The 18826-nt window shown below is 42.5% G+C and overlaps 1 protein-coding gene across 1 annotated transcript; it reads left to right on the forward strand.

The window, feature by feature from the left end:
* Positions 1–57: 57 nt before the first annotated feature.
* orc1 (origin recognition complex, subunit 1) lies at positions 58–18785 on the forward strand. Its single transcript, XM_076278597.1, has 18 exons — positions 58–200; positions 3259–3365; positions 3457–3584; positions 3677–3849; positions 4144–4594; positions 4902–5145; positions 6658–6723; positions 6823–6924; positions 7327–7570; positions 7667–7782; positions 12501–12602; positions 12733–12904; positions 13079–13186; positions 13463–13612; positions 15841–15960; positions 16366–16535; positions 17159–17246; positions 17441–18785. Exons 2-18 carry the CDS (start codon positions 3268–3270, stop codon positions 17633–17635), a joined length of 2727 nt encoding a protein of 908 aa, XP_076134712.1. The 5' UTR covers positions 58–200; positions 3259–3267; the 3' UTR covers positions 17636–18785.
* Positions 18786–18826: the final 41 nt, after the last annotated feature.

The raw sequence follows: 18826 nt of genomic DNA on the forward strand, positions 1-18826 counted from the left end.
GTGGATGTAATCTACGCGCGAAAATCCAGTGTGGTATTCTCCGGGTTTAAATGACACCAGCAGCTCATGGCAAAGTAAGGTTCTACTATTCAACAAAACAAAACTACCCGTGGATGCCACTTGAAGTAAATTAAAACAATTTTGTGATATTTAGTCGTGGTATCTAGCAGCACTAACCGACTGACACATACAATCTAACTGTAAGTACTTTTCCTGATCAACTTTGTTTGTCCAAGCTAGCCAGCTAACTTATGGTATTCGGGACTATGGCTGTTAGCTATATGATCATATTTAGTTAAATGCATCTGTCTGATGTTTTTAAAAGATTGGAGTCTTTCCTTGTCAATTCAGATAACGTTAAGGTTGTTGTTGCACCGTTTTAGATTTGGTTTAAACCTTCTGTATCGCGTCTCAAAACAACTAACAGTTAACGTTAAGGCCTGTAAAATATATGTTCAAATCCACTGTCTTCATATTTTTCAGCCTTTGGTATTCAGCTTGACGGCCTGAAAAAAACATTATCTGGAAAGTTATGTTTAGGCATTAATATATTCATACTATAAACCAGGGGTGGGCAACTAATTTCCCCAAGGGGCCACATGACAAACTGGGACTGTTGAGGAGGGCCGGACCCAAAATACCGAACTCAAGTCTGAACTCAATTCTGTTCAATTCTATTCTGTTCTTGTATAACATTAAGTAAATCATATGGTTTTGTTTACTAGTCGTAAGAACAGATGAAAATGTGAGGGAGACAAAGGAAAAACAGCAATATTTAATCTATGTCCAGTATTTAATCCTCATTCTCGAAAATGATTTTTTGACATTGACATTTTTTTTCAGTTTTCAAAGACTGATATAAAAAAAGTACTACAATATCTATATAATTAGGCTAGGTCATGAAAATGTTAAGAAGTCAGTACAACCGATAGGCCTGTGCCACCATTTAATCAACACTCAGCAATATTTCATCATTAAATCATTACCATCATTAAATTAACTTTATGCAGAATTAGACTACGAAAATAGTAGGCTGTCATTAGTTAATCAACATGCACAAAGAAAACTATTTTAAAAATGTAGGCTATGTTTTTGCTTTAACTTTATGCACATAACTGTGATTGGTCAACTCGCTCTGTGTGTTGAGCCGGCTGCTTCAAGCAACCTGTGGGTAGTAGCATCATACTATAGTTCGCTAACATAAAGCTTTGCAAATAAACTCAGACATATTTTGGTTACAATTACGGGGTTATCCGATTGTAAAGTGTCTATCTGCCAGTAACGTTTTGAAATGAACACTTCGTATCGCCAACGAGCAGCAGTAGGAGTTCGTTCTAACAACCTTTGCGGTGGTGAGCGACATAAGAGACACAAAACTTTGAAAGGTTTACGCCGACGTAAAGGCAACTGCATTGTGTCGACGCAGAAGCATAAATTCTATTCACCAGCACATCAGTGAGGGTGTTTACGTCGTAGGCTATGCATCCACGCACAAATGTATGGGCGTACAAATAGCAGTCGCTTTCAAAATAAAAACAACGATATTGATTTGCATGCATTATCTCTATGCTAGGCTCTTGACTGTTGTTCTTTCACAGACCTTACGCGGGCCGGCCAGGGAAAGCCCACGGGCCGGATGTGGCCCGCGGGCCGTATGTTGCCCATGTATGCTATAAACGCATTACTCATGGGCATGGCCAGCCCAAACCATCGAAGACAAACATGTTCTCAGTCTGAACCTTTAACGTTAAAATGTTTGTATGTATGGCCTTTTTGAAAAAAAAAAAAAAAAAATGCAAAAGGAAGTAGCATTAAGGGTATTTTATCGTTTTTTACTCATTTGGTATCAATCACTATCTTTTTTTCTTTAAATGCAATGTTTTATGAATGTTGGTAGAAGTAGCTTAATGTATGGACATTTAGCGTACCATAGAAAATCAGGGTTCCCAGGAACAAGTTGAATAGAGTTCCTCAGGAGCAAGAATGAAGAAGCAGAGGTACAACAATGTAATTAACTAAAGTGTATTTATCTATGAATGAAACATTGTAGGACATTGAGAGTTTGTACACTTCATGATTATACATTGAACAGTTAAAATAATAATAATACAAAATCTGGATCATACCAACTACCCCACATGCATTGCCAGTCCTATGAAAAATGATCAAAAAATGTAACCCCACCTAGTTTAATCCTTAATTTATTCATGTTAATATGTATGCTGTGGATACCTCAAATATTTGCCCAAGATTAATAAAGTATTGTATTGTTAAAATGTTGATTTGATGTCCTGTGAGTGGGTATAAAAATATTGTTTATAATACCCTCAATATCACTCTCTTTCCACAACCTTCAATGGGCAAATCAAGTAGCCTGGAAATAACCAAACTCATTCACAAAGTGAATAGAGTCTGCTACTCTCGCTTGGGAAACGTTTGCAACACTTGCATCGCAACGGGCACTAACTTTGAAATCATTGGTCGAGCCTTACCAATCACATTGATCAAAGATTCCTAACGTTACTTCCTACTTTGCCTAAATTTAACAATCTGACAATAAACAGCATCAACAGTCAGGAAAAAATGTATCTAGGTCTACTTTTACTGTAAATAAAATAAAAAAATACATTTTTCAGCTGCATTTTTTGACGTTTACAGGTGTTGCTGCTTCTGTTTATCACAATAAGTTTCGGTTTCTTCTTCCTCTCTCGTCTCTGATTGGCCTGACATTTTTCTTTTCCAAGAAAAATGGTAAACTATGGTGTTCCAGATTAGATCTCCCTGAAAGAAGATCTAGGTGGTTGGGCCTGTCTACAAATTAAGGGGCACGCAGTACAAATTTTTAATGGTCCGGTCATACAGAAAATATGTTTCTCTTCCATCCTACAAACTTTTAAGATATTAATGTCCAAACAAGGCTCCCAAGATAATGTATTTTTAAGTGTAAAAGTCCCAGGTCAAAGACAACATGAAACTTGGAGCAAAATATGAGACGGTGCAGCAACCATTTTCCTGGATTCTGTCTTGATTTGACACGGAATGACTCACATTGATAAAGATGAATGTTTTACAGAACAAAACATTGGATCAAGTAAGCTGATTCGCTATGGTTTGTTTGTTGCTATGAGCATGGAATTTGCACCAGTCAAAATGCTTATTAAACGTTTACTTAGCAAGAGAACTATCTGTTTGTTTAGGGATTGGAAAGTAGCAATGTGTTTCACACATTGTTTGTAACAGCATGCTTTTATCTTGTAGGTTTGCAACATGAGCAGATATTCCACACGGCTACGAGTGAAGAGGAGCTACAAATGGAAAAGTGGACCCATCAGTACTGATAGGAAATTGAACACACACTTTTATGAGTATGTTTAAGTTACCTATTGTCTAACGTTGCACATAGTTTTGCCATGGGAACAGTGAAGCCTAAATTATTTTTTACACTTTGCTTTGTAGATCGTTGATTATTCAAGTGGAAGGAAAACCTGCAGACACCATTGTCACTTTGGGCCAGTACATTCTCATTGAAGGTGACGATGACGATAACCCATATGTCGCTCAGGTCCTGAAGTTGTTCACTGATGGTAACAGTTTTTGTCCTATCACATCACACAGAAATGCTTTGCTCATAGGTTGAAGATATCTTGACTTGTTCTGTATTTGCTTTGCTTTCCAGAGGATGGCAAGGTGAAGAAGGCAAAAGTGCAGTGGTACATACGCTACTGTGAGTTACCTCATAACAAGAGAAAGCTGCTCGGCAGATCTGCACATGCTCAGGAGGTCTTTTACTATAATGACTCCTCATGTGACAGTGAGGTGGATGCGGAGACCATTTTGGGCACAGTTGAGGTGAGTTGAGAAATTGGTAATGCCATACATTTGTTGCATGTCTGCATTTCATACAGTAGTGCTGTATCTGCTACATTTTTCGGTTTTTCAGTGCCAAATGCTGCTTATAAAGTGCATTCGAATAATAAACTTTGAAGCTCCTAACTTAGAAATGATACAATTATTCAACATGGTCTGTAGTCAAGAATCATGGGACATCAAATTAAAAAATGGTGTATTTGTTTTTTCAAAGAAGTTTTCTGAAAAATGATGATAAAAAAGGGTCTCTGTGTCTGTCATTTAAATGATCCACAGGTGAAGCATATTCCGGGAGAGCTCCCTTTCCCTGACAATGCAAGTAAAGACACTCTCTTTGTCAAGCTATCATGGGACACCAAGGCCTTCAAATCGTTCGACCCAGATCTCATGAATCCATTCCAGAATGCCATGACTCCTCCACCAAAGCAGATGCTCCAGTCACCCATGCAGAAGAGTCCCACGTTAACTCCACCCATCACCCCCAAAGCTCGGAGCACCACTCCACGCGTGCTGCCCACGCCAGACCCCATGGTGATGAAGCGGGCCAGCTCCGCAGCGAGCCAAACTCCCTACAACCGCGGCTGCATGAGCACGGGACGGAGGAGCAGCCGCGAGGCTGAGTCCATTCATTCGGCCTCCAAACTGTCGGCCTCCAAGCTGCTGAGCGGGAAGAGGCGCGGGCGGATCGCCTCCGAGCCAGCAATCCGCAAGAAGCTGGAGCTCAGCAGTGAGTCGCAGCTCCCCTCCTCCAGCTCCCCTCCTCCACCACCATCACCAGTACTGCAGTGTAATCACACAGTGAGGCGTAGATCACACACAGGAAATGAAGCACAATTCAGGCCACAATAATTCTATATGTTAATGAAAAGTTCTATGACATAGCTAGTGAAATAGTAATTTCTGTGCAGCGGAAATGAAACATCCTGAATGTGTAGGAAATCTTAATCCTTTGATTAGTCAGAAGGCCTGAGATGTTCTGACCAATACATGTCCTTGCATGTAGGCTCTGTATTGACTGGTGTTTGTGCGTACAGGTCCAGGTAAGAAGATGACCAGGGAAGACGTGCTGGGAGAGCTCCTTGATGATGATCTGGCCCAGAAGCTCACCACCTCTCCTCCACGTTCTTTGAAGCTCACCATACGCCTGACTCCCCTCAGTGTCAAACAGCCGTCCTCCAAAGACGAGGAGGAGGAGGATGACGACATCTCCCTTCAGCCTCTTAGCCAGAGTCCAGATAAGCCCACACCTACTGCTGTGGACGAGCAGGATTCAACAAGGTGGGTGGTTATGGACACACAGGGATTTGGCATAAAGACGGAAAGGCCTAAGGACAATAATGAAAATCACATTAAAATTGGGCTTTTTTGTATCATCATTAGTGCTTTTAATGATATTCAATGTAGTAGATCGAGTTTGCAGTAGGTTTGAGCTGCATTTGCCCTATTTTCCTAGTCTAGCAAAATGGAGGCATCATGCACTGTCAGCTCTAACACATTCCCATTGCAGAGGAGAGGAAAGACACAATTGTCCAAACACCCCTTACAGAAATTTCAGGTTTCTGGTGAAGTTGTCGCAAATTTGCGGCAAGGTCATATTTTCACATGCAAATTAGATTTCTGGCTAACAGTTGCAGTTAACTTTTGGTAATGTTGCAGCAAATTTGCAGCAATGTCATTATGCAAATTAGGTTTGTCACCAGAAATTCACTGGAAGTTTGCCATTATTGGCTAAGTGTGATGGCAAATCACTGGCGAACACATTTGTCACTAGTGGCAAACTTCTCATTGTTGCCAGAACTCTAGCGGCCAACACTGGCAAACTTCTGACGATATTTTCTAGCGAACTCATTTGTTTCCCACAAATCACCCACAAGTTTGCTGCAAATCTGCCACAAATATTTAATTTTTGTAAGGGACATTGTCCAAATATTCAGTCTAGGGGTATGTCCCCTGGAGGATTCTGCTGATGAGGGAGTGACCGTGTTTCCAACCCCCCTACGGAGAAGGGCTACTCCCAGGAGAGGCAGTCTGAGGAGGCAGTGAGTGGGACTCCTCTCTGGGTGTCTGTGCAGTGGGGCAAGTCACACTGGTGTTATGGGTTTAAGAGTGTTGTTTCCCAGGCATTCACCCTCTGAAAGATGCTCTTGAGGCATCCCACCATTCCATTCTTCTAAGGCACCAGGTGCAGGTTCTACATGTCCATATGAGTTGTTCTCCCAGTCACGCACTTGCCTCCTAAAAGATGAGGTCCCTCTGGGTATCCCACCAGTCCACTCCAGGTGCAGGTTCTTGAAGAAGAATTTAATTCTGGCATTTTTCAACCAGAGCTCTTTTGTTCAATGTCTGTAGGTGATTTCATTATGGACAAAAATGACAAAAATCTGTTCAGTATTGAGCTAGCTAAAGAAGCGTCAACTTCATGAGGGCATTGGGCTAACGTCAAACACATACCGTTTCTTTGCCTTTTCTGAGGTAAACAGGCACACTTGTATCTCCATAGGGATCCTGTCCATGTTGGCTGACACTTGTAATGACATGTTGAGCCTTGGTAATGGTGAAAAAAAGCAGTTTACTTTGATAGCCAGCTGCTCCCATGAATGCATTGCTGGTAGCAGCAGGCCAGCTAGTTTAATACTGAATATATCTTCATTGTTTTTGTCTCTAATGAAAGTACTTAGACACCATAAAAATGGGGACCCAGGTAAAACAAATGCCTTGTAGAGGAAGAGAAGACTAGCGATAACATGTGGCCATATTTATTTTGTTTTCTTACGCCTTCCTCTTTCTCAGGTCAAGGACCCCCTCGCAGAGGAAGAGTTCCTCTGATCTCCTGCGGGAGCCGTCACTGTCCGTGCTGTGAGTGCTTTTCAGTTGTCTGATGCCCCTAGTGGCTCTCCCTTCTGTGTGATGGCTGCTTTACTGACCTCTCTCCCCTCTCCTTTCTTATCCTGTCAGGGCGGAGGAGGAACATGAGGACTCTCCTGTCCAGACTGCAGTCACCCCACGCTCCAGGAGGAAGTGTGCCCAGCTGGTGTCCTCGCGAATCAGGAAACAACTGTAAGTAGCTAGATCCATCACCTTCGTATTAATTTAATGTGAAGTCTTGTTTTGTTTGAACAATTTTAAATACCTGCTTGCATACACAGTATATAGTGTGGTGACGGTGATGGTTAAGGTAAAAATGTAGACCTTTGCATAAATGTTAGGAATGGAACCATAGTTTTATGTCCATAGAGATGACAGTCTTTTCACTCTTCCCTAATGTAATATGTGCAACGCAATGTAACATTCACTCTTATGTTAATAGTTGTCATCCTTAACAATGACTTTTGCTTCTAAGATAGATGCAGATATCCATGCTCCTTATGTCATTGGAGCTGTTTGCAGTGGTTCATTAGGAAGGTTCAGTACTTTTGTCAGTCATTGGTGAATGCTGATTTGATTTCAATGTTTCTTCAGTGGTGTTGGTGATTGTGATGCAATGAGCTTAGACGATGAGGATGGCGATGACGATGCCTTCGTTCCATCTAAAATCGACCTTCATAGCAGCAGTGATGAGGATGTGGACGCAAAAGTGGAGAGTGACGATGAGCTTGTGATTATAACTCGCAAGAGCCGAAAAATGACTGGGTCTCGCACCCCGCAGGCCACAGAAAAAACGCGTCCCTCTACCAGGACCCCACGCAAGACTCCCAGCAAAAAGGTGGGTCATCAACAGCTGTGGCTGATCACCATGTCCACATTAATGTCCAAGATGTGAATGATGGCCCTTTTTCTTACTGCGCATTTCTTTTGTCAGACTGCTCCCACTACCCCTCGGACACCGAGAACACCTCGTCATGCAACACCCGTCATCCCCAGCCGGAGTCAGCCTGCCAGAACTCCAGGGAATGTTTTGGAAGAAGCACGTGCAAGGTGAGGAATGGATAGATAGATAGATACTTTATTGATCCCCAAGGGGAAATTCAAGAATGTTTTCTCTATGAATGTTCCCAATGTAATGCAAATATATTCATGTATGTGTAATATATATATATATATATATATATATATATATATATATATATATATATATATATATATATATATATATATATATATATATATATATATATATATATAGCCACTTGTAATGTAATTTGAGATGTATCGTAACACCTCCATTTATCACCCATTTCGTCCTAAAATTCTGAAACAACAATGTTTTTTTAATACTTCAAAATAACATTTGATAAATGAACATAGCCATAGGTGTGTAATTTGAACAAAATCTGGTTTGGTTCTTACCGGGGCTTTTACTGCCTGAAATATCTGATTTTGTTAACCGCGCTCGGAGGTTAGTGCTGGCCTGGTGGGTCGTCTACCTCCACCCTTTCAAGGGCACATGAACGGTTAAACTAAGAATTGTTGTCGCTACCTCAAAATTCCACTGGAGCTCCAAGCGGATTTGTACACGCAGCCTTACAAGACTGTTTATAGCTCTTCGAGTCACGGTAAAATGTAATTTGTGGTACATAGCTAATTTAGATACACTTATGGTGTGGGTGCTTGTGTTTCTTTAGGAATCCGCCGTCTTGGTTTGTATAGAAATGAATAGTAAGTGACACATACACGTAAGAGGACGGAAACATGGGGCTGGTGGTAATAGGGGGCGATCCGATAGCTCCGTAATAATACAACTAATACTGTAATTCAGTTGTAATGCAATCTAAGTTGTATACCCTTAATAAGGCTGGCTGTTAAATAGCCATAACTTGTACACTCAGATGTGTGACTGTAGCAAATAATCACTTGTTTTTGGCAATTAAATGCCTTATTTTGATCGCCGCACAGCGATTCCCAGGACACTGAAAGGCCGAGGTTGCCGAAACTTGGTGGCCATGTTTTTCGTTTTGATCCGTTGCCCACCCGCCGCAAGGAGGGTATGCCGGACAAAAAACCGCAGCGCCTAGGATGACCAACTTTTTTTCGTATGTTGGTGCCAAGTTTCGTAGAAATTCCGTTCATGGGGGTCCATACAATAAATGTATATGTGTACATTTAGTGACTGTACAGTACACCGATCAGCCTGTAGATTGCCAGACACAGTTTTCTGTGAATAGGATGACCTAATTATTTTTGTATGTTTGTCTCCAGGCCAGGGCCCATGTCTTGAATTTCCCCTGGGGATCAATAAAGTATCTATCTATCTATCTATCTATCTATCTAACACATCCCATATTCACTCATTTGAGGTATAGCACCACCTAGTTAAAAATGAAAAGGCAAAAACTATGGCGTCATTTAGCTGACTTAATTATGCGAGCGCATAAAGAATGAAAACGAGAGCAGATTCAGAAATCTAGAGCGTAAATACAGAAACTGAGGGTTGAAAAATAATCTTGTGGTGAATAAAACCTCCGATGCTCTGGGACTGGGAAATGTTTAAGCAGGCAGCCACTTACAACAACCAGACAGACATTGAGGAGTATACAGACACTGTAACCTCTTACATCACCAAGTGCATCGATGATGTGACCCACACAAAAGACATCATCACTCGGGCTAACTGGAAGCCATGGCTGACAGGGGATGTCCTCAGGCTGCTGAGGGCCAGAGACAAAGCCTACAGAGCTGGGGATGAAGCTGGCATGAGAATAGCGAGAGCCAACCTGTCCCGTGGCATCAAGGACGCAAAAAAGGAATACACTTACTTACAAGATAACCACCCACTTCAAAGACAGCAGGAACGCACAAAGCCTATGGCAACATTCAGGCCCTCACGGACTACAAGCCCGCGCCACAGAGCTGTGAGAGCAACATCCCTCTGCTCAACAATCTGAACCGCTTCTTTGCTCGCTTTGAAACACAAAACAGCACTTGCCCACAGAAGACCCCTCCCCCTCCACACGAGCAGCCCCTGTGCCTCTGCCGACAGCGTGAAGAGGACACTTGCTGCTATCAACACCCGTAAGGCAACAGGCCCAGACAACATCCCAGGTCATGCGCTGAAGGACTGCGCTGAGGAGCTTAAGGATGTCTTCACAGACATCTTTAACACTTCCCTGAAGCAAGCCATCGTCCCATCATGTTTCAAAGCTGCCACCATCATACCTGTGCCGAAGAAAACTGCTCCATCCTGATTCAATGACTACCGCCCCGTGGCACTGACACCCATCATCATGAAGTGCTTTGAGCGGCTTGTCATGTCACACATCAAATCCATTCTCCCCTCCCACCCTGGACCCCTTCCAGTTTGCATACCGAGCCAAACGGTCCACAGAGGATGCAATCTGCTCTGCCCTCCACCCAGCCCTCACCCACCTGGAAAAAAGAGACTCATATGTGAGATTGCTGTTTATAGACTTCAGTTCTGCATTCAACACCATAATACCACAACAACTCATCTGCAAACTTGACAAACTGGGACTCAGTACCTACCTCTGCAACTGGCTACTGGACTTCCTCTGTCAGAGGCCTCAAGTAGTACGTGTTGGCAACAATATCTCAAGCAGCATCACACTGAGCTGCGTGATCAGTCTGCTGCTCTTCACCCTGCTGAGGCATGACTGCACTGCAACCTACAACAACAATCACATAGTGAAATTTGCTGACGACACAACTCTGGTGGGTCTCATCACCAAGGGCGACGAGACTCAATACAGGTTGGAAGTCGACCTTCTGACCACGTGGTGCAGGGACAACAACCTCCTGCTGAACGTCAGCAAGACCAAGGAGATCGTTGTTGACTTCCGGAGAGGTCACACCCAACACCTGCCACTGATCATCGACGGTGCTGTGGTGGAGAGAGTGAGCAGCACCAAATTCCTGGGGGTGCACATCAGGGAAGACCTCTCCTGGACCACCAACACTGCATCACTGGCGAAGAAAGCTCAGCGCCGCCTCTACTTTCTGCGGAAACTCAGGCGAGCAAGTGCTCCACCAGCCATCATGACCACATTCTACCGAGGCACCATTAAGAGCATCCTCTCCAGCTGTATCGCTGTGTGGGGCGGAATACAACAGGAAAGCCCTGCAACGCATAGTGAACACAGCTGGAAGGATTATTGGTGCTTCACTCCCCTCCCTGAAAGACATTTACACCACCCACCTCACCCGCAAGGCGACCACAATTGTGAGTGATGCAAGTCACCCCGCTCACAATTTGTTTGATCTACTGCCCTCTGGGAAGAGGTACAGAAGCCTGCGCTCCTGCACCACCAGACTCACCAACAGCTTCATACACCAGGCTGTTAGGATGCTGAACTCTCTCCCCCCTCTCCCCCCCTCCACCCTCTCCCCCCTCCACCCTCAGCTACATAACATCCTGGACTTTGGACCCACAATGGCTGCCTTGCACTACTCCACTTGCACTACTCCACTTGTACACTTGCACACTTTGCAACTTGTTGTTGTTGTCCTGAAAACACAACACACTTCTGCTGCTCTTACATAACTTGCACCACTATGCCACTTGCTTACTTAGGTCAAACAGAACTACCTCAGCCATTTATTGGCCTGACTTGGCACTATTATATTGACTGTCTATGCACAATTGCACAATTTCAACCCAATTTTGCTGCTCTTATTTCTTCATTGTATGTGCCTTCTTATTTACTTTTTATTGTTTACTTGAATGTTATGTTTGTCTGTGGACTTAAATTGGTAGAATATGTCTTGTCTCCACCGTGGGATAGTGAGAAACGTAATTTCGATCTCTTTGTATGTCTTGGCATGTGAAGAAATTGACAATAAAGCAGACTTTAACTTTGACTTTGATCAGATGTGTAACAATTATGATTGAGAGCACAGAAATGATGTTTGCATCGGACAGCTCATCGGCTCTGTCTTCTGCTTGCTCTCGCTTTGAAACTTTCTACACTCCACGAGTATTTTTTCCAACCGGTAACACGACACACACACACAGTAGCGTCGGGAGGGGTTTTCTGATTTTTGAGGCCGTGAGGCCAATATTAGCACAAGCACAAACTGTGATTGACAGGAAATTGGAGCTTTTTTTATTTTCTACAATTCACTGTTTAGAGTAACTCAAAAAGGGTCAGAAAAATACTCAACCAAACTTTAACAGCTCCGTCTCAGCAAGGTTTGTCATTCATTAAAGTCCTCCAGATAAATTCAGAACTCAAAAGTCCAAAGTCCAACACTCAAGTTCCAGCTTTCCAGTCCACAAACTTAACTTTCTTTGAGCAAAGCTCCCGAAGCTTCCTCCTTGTGTTTCTTTGTCTTCCACCCAAACACTCCTTTTGTCAGTCTGCCTTCTGTCTTGCTCCCTTCTGTCTTGATTATATCCCAAACACCTGCACTCCTCCTACTGCATTGTGGTAGATGTAGTTTCTATAAAGGCGGCCATCTTGGGACTTCCATGACCTTCTACGGGAATGTACCGTCCGTCCACAACATGTCTCCTTGGAATGCCTTGGAAACACACACACACACACAAACACACACACATAAAAACACACACACGCACACACACAATTTACATACACAAAAGTAGGAGATGGAGACAAATTGACAAGCGTGAATTATTTTTGCTGAGAGAATGTGTAGGACTGGGCGGCGGTCATATTTTGTACCGTTTTGTGGTACATCTAGTATATATTTATTTTGACAGTGCTGTCTGTTGCTCCTAGGCTGCACGTGTCTTCAGTCCCTGAATCTCTGCCTTGTCGGGAGCAAGAGTTCCAGGACATCTATAACTTTGTGGAGAGCAAGGTCATCGATGGCACTGGAGGGTAAGACTGCTTTAGGTTGTGATGTTTGTATTGATGATGTGTGGCTCTGTGTTACTCCTCACAATCATTTCTTTGATCATTCCAAAGCTGTTTGGTGACCATGCCGTGTGCGTGTGCTTGCGACCGACAGGTGCATGTACATTTCTGGAGTGCCAGGCACCGGGAAGACGGCCACTGTACATGAGGTGATCCGCTCGCTGCAGCAGGCAGCGGATCTGGACGAGATCCCACAGTTCCGTTTCATTGAGATCAATGGCATGAAGATGACTGACCCGCACCAAGCCTATGTCCAGATTCTACAGGTACTGGTCAAAAAGGCAGAACAATCTCCATTTTGATCTGGTCTGACATATAGGAATGTGTATAATACTATTCAATGTTAATCTTAAAAAAACATTTACATGGTTGGTTAATGACCTTCATGTGAAGGCACACAAACAATGCTGAAAAGCTAACACATTTTTATCACCAAACAGAAACTCACCAATCAGAAGGTCACCCCAGACCATGCAGCCAGTCTTTTAGAGAAACGCTTCAGTAATCCTGCTCCCAAGAAAGAGACTACTGTACTACTGGTCGATGAGGTGTGTTGTATAGGAACAATTCTAATATGACTATGCCTGAGAAGGCACAGTTGCCAGTGTTGAAGAAAAATCTAGCTTGGAATATGTAGATGAATATGAAGATTACTAAAGATAATTGTCCTTTAACGTGGGATGTTTTCAGCAGAATGTTTTTGTTGTATTTAATTGATGTCTGATATAATTGATGTCATAAATGCATACTTAACTATTATGGTTGTACTCGGTATGTATTAAGAACTGACACACAAACACTTTTATTTTTTTGTCTTTTTTTAGCTGGACTTGTTGTGGACCAGGAAGCAGAATGTGATGTACAACCTGTTTGATTGGCCGACACGTCGCCATGCCCGTTTGGTAGTGCTGACCATTGCCAACACCATGGATCTTCCAGAAAGAATCATGATCAACCGTGTGGCCAGTCGCCTGGTAGGGCATCTCTAAACTGCCGTACTCAGGGTAGCTGACCCAAAGCCATCATGGCTTTTAATGTAGTGTTTGTTAGTGTAACTGGTTGACTAAACTGTAACATCAGAAGGGCATTATGATTCCCTGCACTATGAGGTGAGGTTAGTTGGTTAAAGAAGTGTGTTGACACAAAAGCCAGGGTTTTCAATGACACTAAGGTGCCTCTCTTTTTACCTGGGTAGATCACCATGGTAATTTATGCTCAAATATGTTGCAAGCAGGTCTTTGATCCCATGGATGAATTTGACACATCATGTGAAAGCATGATGTTCATATTGATTTAGATGCCATGTAAGCAATCTTTAGAATACAGTCCGATCAATCACTGTAGATTATGTACGCATGCATTAATGAACACTAAAGCAATAGTTTGTTCCTCTTTATTTTAATGTGGGAGTTTAGACTTCTCTGTATTTGCAATTGACCATATGAGTTCAACACCACCCCATTCATGAAGACATGGACAGTGTGAAGCAAAAAACCTGGGTTAACAAATCAAAATCACCATTGTAGTACCAATCATCTCCGATCGCTAGATCATGGTTTGTCAAGCCATCTTATAGCCATCATCAAATCTAGAAAGCCAAAATATGTGTAAATTGCTTTGTAGTATACCTCTGATTTGTCATGCACTCCACCGAAAGTGTGTTTGTTTTCTCTTACGTAGTCACTTCTATCAAACATATCACGATAAATCGTAGTATTAGGCCCTTTCGCACTGTAGGGACTTTTTGTAGTTCCTAGAGCATTCCTAGTTCCTACAGCCCCTTTCTGTGCATTCAGACATTATGGAACTGGGGATTATTGAGTTCCTCTGACCGCAGTTCCTATAACTATTTGAGCTCCTACTTTGGGGCAGGGTCTTTTCCCTGTGCATAGGAACCATGGCTGATGTACATACCAACTTGGCCTAGGCAGCTGAAGTGCCATTTTTAAAAATCTCTAAAAAATAATTCAGCTTCTGTTTAAATTTGCTTAACATAACTGCACGAGAAGGCTGCAGAGACTAACCACTGTCATGTTCTGGACAGGTGAGAAGATTAATGATGAAAGCCAATTTTATTTTATTTTTGTATTTTTTTTTTTTGCTTCCTGATACCATGCGCTTAGTTTGGCTAAACTTCAGTAGCTAGTAACTAAATAGCAATGTTGTCAGTTTCATTACTTCATGTTCATGTAAAAATTGGGCTACTAATGTGTTATGTCATCTCAGAGTTCCTACTGTATGCGAATGCAAACAAAAAAGCCCTAGGAACTGGGCAGGAGTAGACTCTCTAGTTTGTTGTCAGTAGAACTGTGCTCATAGATCTGTGTTTTTATACTAACATACTATATTAAGGGGAGGTTGTGTTTTTCGGTCATTTTCATAGTATTAAAATGTTATGTGGGGTAGGCACTTGATGATCTACGTTAAAGTAGCTCAGTGTATGGGCATTTAGTGTACAAAGTGCCAATGTTGTACCATAGATAAATAAATTGAGTCAAAATCATTGTTTTACCAAGTAAGTGTATTTATGTATGAATGAAGCATGGTACATCATTGGTACTTTATTCACGAAATTACTATAAACTGAGCTATTCCCACGTTGATTTTCGTGTTACTACTAGCTACCCCACATGCCATTTTAGTCCTATGAACATGAATGCAATCACACCTTGTTTTATCCTTAATATTTTCATGTGAATTTGTTGCAGAGACCTCAAATAATGGCTCAACATTAATAAAGTATTGTATTTGTAGACAAAAAAGTGATTGGTGCCATGTTGAAACAAAAAAATAGTTTACAAGACCCCCAATATCAGTTTTGCGCTTTTTTCTATATCTAGGGATATCTATGAAACTAATGGGCATGTAGTACAAACGTTTAATGGTCCAGTCATACCGAGAACATGTCTGTCTTCCACCCTACAAAGTTTGGGCAGGCTAGGAATAATACTTTTCAAGATATTAATGCTCAACATGGCCTCCAAGATAAGGCATTTCTGAGTGTAAAAATGATACAAAATCAAGGGGGGGGGGGGGGGGGGGTTAACAGACATATTTTACAGGTCTTATCAGGTACACAGACTTTGAGCAAAGTCTGAGACGGTGCAGCAACGGAATGACCCGATGGCTCAATTTCTGTTTCTTTTCTTGTATGTATGTATGTCTGTCTGTGTCTGTGTATATATGTGTGTTTGTGTCGTAGGGCCTCACTCGGATGTCGTTCCAGCCCTACACCTTTAAGCAGCTGCAGCAGATCATTGCCTCCAGGCTGAACAGGGTGCGGGCATTTGAAGAGGATGCCCTCCAGCTGGTGTCCAGAAAGGCAAGCACCTTTTGCTGCACATGGTCAGAACATTGTTTGTGGTGAATAATGGCCTATCCAGTGAGATAAGAGCTGTGTTTATGTGCACCTCCATGACCAGAGAAGACTTTCCATTCTTAGTAGCCTTATCCCTGAGTGTTACTGTCAGACTTGATTAGTTTATCGGGATTGAAGGTTGTCAGTGTTATCCGCTGCAGCCAGTTTGAACAAAAAAGATTCATGGTTGCAGAACAGTCATTGAACTTAACCTACACTGAGATCAAATGTCCACCTGTGTCTTCTCTTAAGATGGACTCGCCTTATATGGCTGAAACATGAACCCACTGTCATTAAGTGCAATGATGTGTAGCCTAACTGTGTTTCCATGTCAGGACATGACAATGATTCTGATCGGTTGTCTCTCAGGTGGCAGCGTTGTCAGGTGATGCCCGACGCTGCTTGGATATCTGCCGCCGGGCCACAGAAATCTGTGAATTCTCGGCCAATCCCAAGAGCGGCACGGGATTGGTTGGAATGAGTCATGTGATGCAAGCATTGGATGAAATGTTCTCATCCGCCTACATAACTGCCATCAGGTGAAGTTAATTATTTTTGAGCGTTTGTTTCAACAGAAAGATTGGTATTCCGCCACGCCCATTTTAGAAATGTATTTACTATTTTTCTATTTTTACTTTCCGCCTTGTGTTCAATCTTCCAGTCGGCTAGTTCCGGCTAATTAACTTTATTGGGATAACACGGCAGAAGAGAATGGAGATTATTGTACTTCACCACCCAAGGCTATACACCTCTATGGAGTGGGTAGATTAACACTTTAGTCAGTGTTCTCCTAACTTCAGATCGGAAAAGTGTATTACAGACATGTCTGAAGTCACCAAAATCCTAAATAAACATTCCTAACTTTAGGATCACCCATAACATATGATACCAGTCATCTCGATAGAGCTGTGCTATCTCAATGTATCGCAAATGATGTACTACTCAATGGGAAGTTCGGGCACAAAGCGGGCAAAGATGGCACTGGGAACTTGGGTTGGAAAATCCATTTCTAAACTGAAATTAAATATTAAGTATGTCTTAAGTCTGCTGTTAAGGCTCTCTTTGACAGAACTAGTCCACGCTATTCTCTAGATATTTTGTGTGTGTGTGTGTGTGTTACTGTAATGGCATCTAATCTAATGTATGGCCGATTGCCCTGCAGGTGTGCATCCGTTCAAGAGCAGCTCTTCCTTAGGGCCGTGATCGCAGAGTTCCGACGCCTCGGTTTGGAGGAGGCTACGTTCCAACAGGTTAGAGATCACTGCACCGCGAAAATCATTGTGTCTATGTAGGGCTTTAGCTGATTCAGATGTTTTACTGAATGCCTAGCTTAACAAAATATACACTGAATGCCAATGCTTTGCTTTAGCTACTGGACTTGTGTTTGGTACACTTGAAGGGAGTGCTTGAACTCCTCTTTCTCCCTCTGTAAAACCTCCCTCAGGTTTTTGTGCAGCACCAGGCTCTGTGCCGCGTGGAGGGGCTGCAGCCAGTCAGCGTGTCTGAGTCGCAGGCAGTGTGCCAACGTCTGGGCGCGTGCCGCCTCCTGCTCCTGGAGCCCAGTCGGCTGGACCTGCTGCTGCGCGTTCGCCTCAACGTCAGCCAGGACGACGTGCTCTACGCCCTCAAGGCCGACTGACCGGATGGCCCACTCCCCGTGGGCTGCTGAGCTTGAGGGTACTAGGACTAACTTAGGCTTAACGCTTTGTGTGACATCAAGCCTGACTGAGGATGTAACTGTGCTCATCTGAAATCCAGCCACACAACCCACCAGGTCTCACACAACTTCACTCATCTGTCTCTACTGACAACTACACTCCGTCAGGACAACTTGCTCTGAGCCCTGTAGGATGAGCACTTGAAGTAGCCATTATCCTAGGCACTTTACCAGTCAGGATGGCATGTTTTATTGCCAACAAACTAAGTACACTTTAAAAGACTTAAATGCTGCAGGTAACATCTTTTTTCACTCGTCTCCAAATATGAGCTCCAGTTAATTCTTTGTCTGTGGCTCCATCTTGGGTCTCCTGGGCCCCACCACTGATAAGTCTCCTCACTAACCCCCTCTAGAGGACACTGGGTGGTAAGTGCAGAAAAAGTCTTGAAGTGTGAGCCAGGTTGAGCTTGACCTTCACATCATTGAAGTGTTATGACACATGTGGCTGATGTATGGTTTCTGAGTGTGATGTTTTTTGAGTCAGGTTGTGTTTTGGTTCCTCTTTGGGTCACCTGTGGTTTTAAACTTAAAAAAAGGTTTTAATTTTGAGAATTCTCACAGCTTTTGAGACCAGTAATGTGATTCAACTGTTTGCCATTTAACCCTTCAACTCATAATCATGTCACTCTAAACATTATATAAAACTGTGAATGGTCTTGAGGCCTTTTTTGACAGTTTTGACTTCATTCAAGTTGTTTTAAATTATTTTTAGAAAGGGAGAGTAAATCTTCCCCGTGTGTATTAAGAACAGTATTGTATGTTTTAATAGGGAGTAGGTGATTGTGCTGTATTGTCTTGTCTTGGATTTGCATACGCTGTCTTGAATTCCTTTGCTTGATTGGTGTGCTTTTATTCTCTCAAAACAAACTTTTAAATGTATGTATGTAAATGTGTTTGTGGATTTAATAAAGATTGAGTTTTGGAAGCATGGCTTTTAATTGGAATCAAGAAGGTAACACTTTTATAGTTTAAAATAATACATATATACAAAGATATTTCCATTGATAAAGAGGTTTCCATTGATTATTTAAAAAGGGTATGAATAATTTTGGACAAAGCATTTTTCATTAAAAAAATCTTTCTGATTCCATGTTTCTACCACATTGTCTTACA

The sequence above is a fragment of the Alosa pseudoharengus genome, unplaced genomic scaffold, assembly GCF_046254945.1.
Source record: "Alosa pseudoharengus isolate Yale_2024_CS ecotype anadromous, Long Island Sound unplaced genomic scaffold, YU_APseudo_1.1 YU_APseudo_1.1_scf_11, whole genome shotgun sequence".
Classification (NCBI taxonomy): Eukaryota; Metazoa; Chordata; class Actinopteri; order Clupeiformes; family Clupeidae; genus Alosa; species Alosa pseudoharengus.

What these genes read in the sequence shown, in the direction of transcription:
- orc1 (XM_076278597.1), top strand. Translation starts at nt 3,268, where the DNA reads ATGAGCAGATATTCCACACGGCTACGAGTGAAGAGGAGCTACAAATGG. An exon ending in TCGCGAATCAGGAAACAACT is followed by an intron (nt 6,925 to 7,326) that starts GTAAGTAGCTAG and finishes ATGTTTCTTCAG; the next exon opens with TGGTGTTGGTGATTGTGATG. An exon ending in TTGGAAGAAGCACGTGCAAG is followed by an intron (nt 7,783 to 12,500) that starts GTGAGGAATGGA and finishes TGTTGCTCCTAG; the next exon opens with GCTGCACGTGTCTTCAGTCC.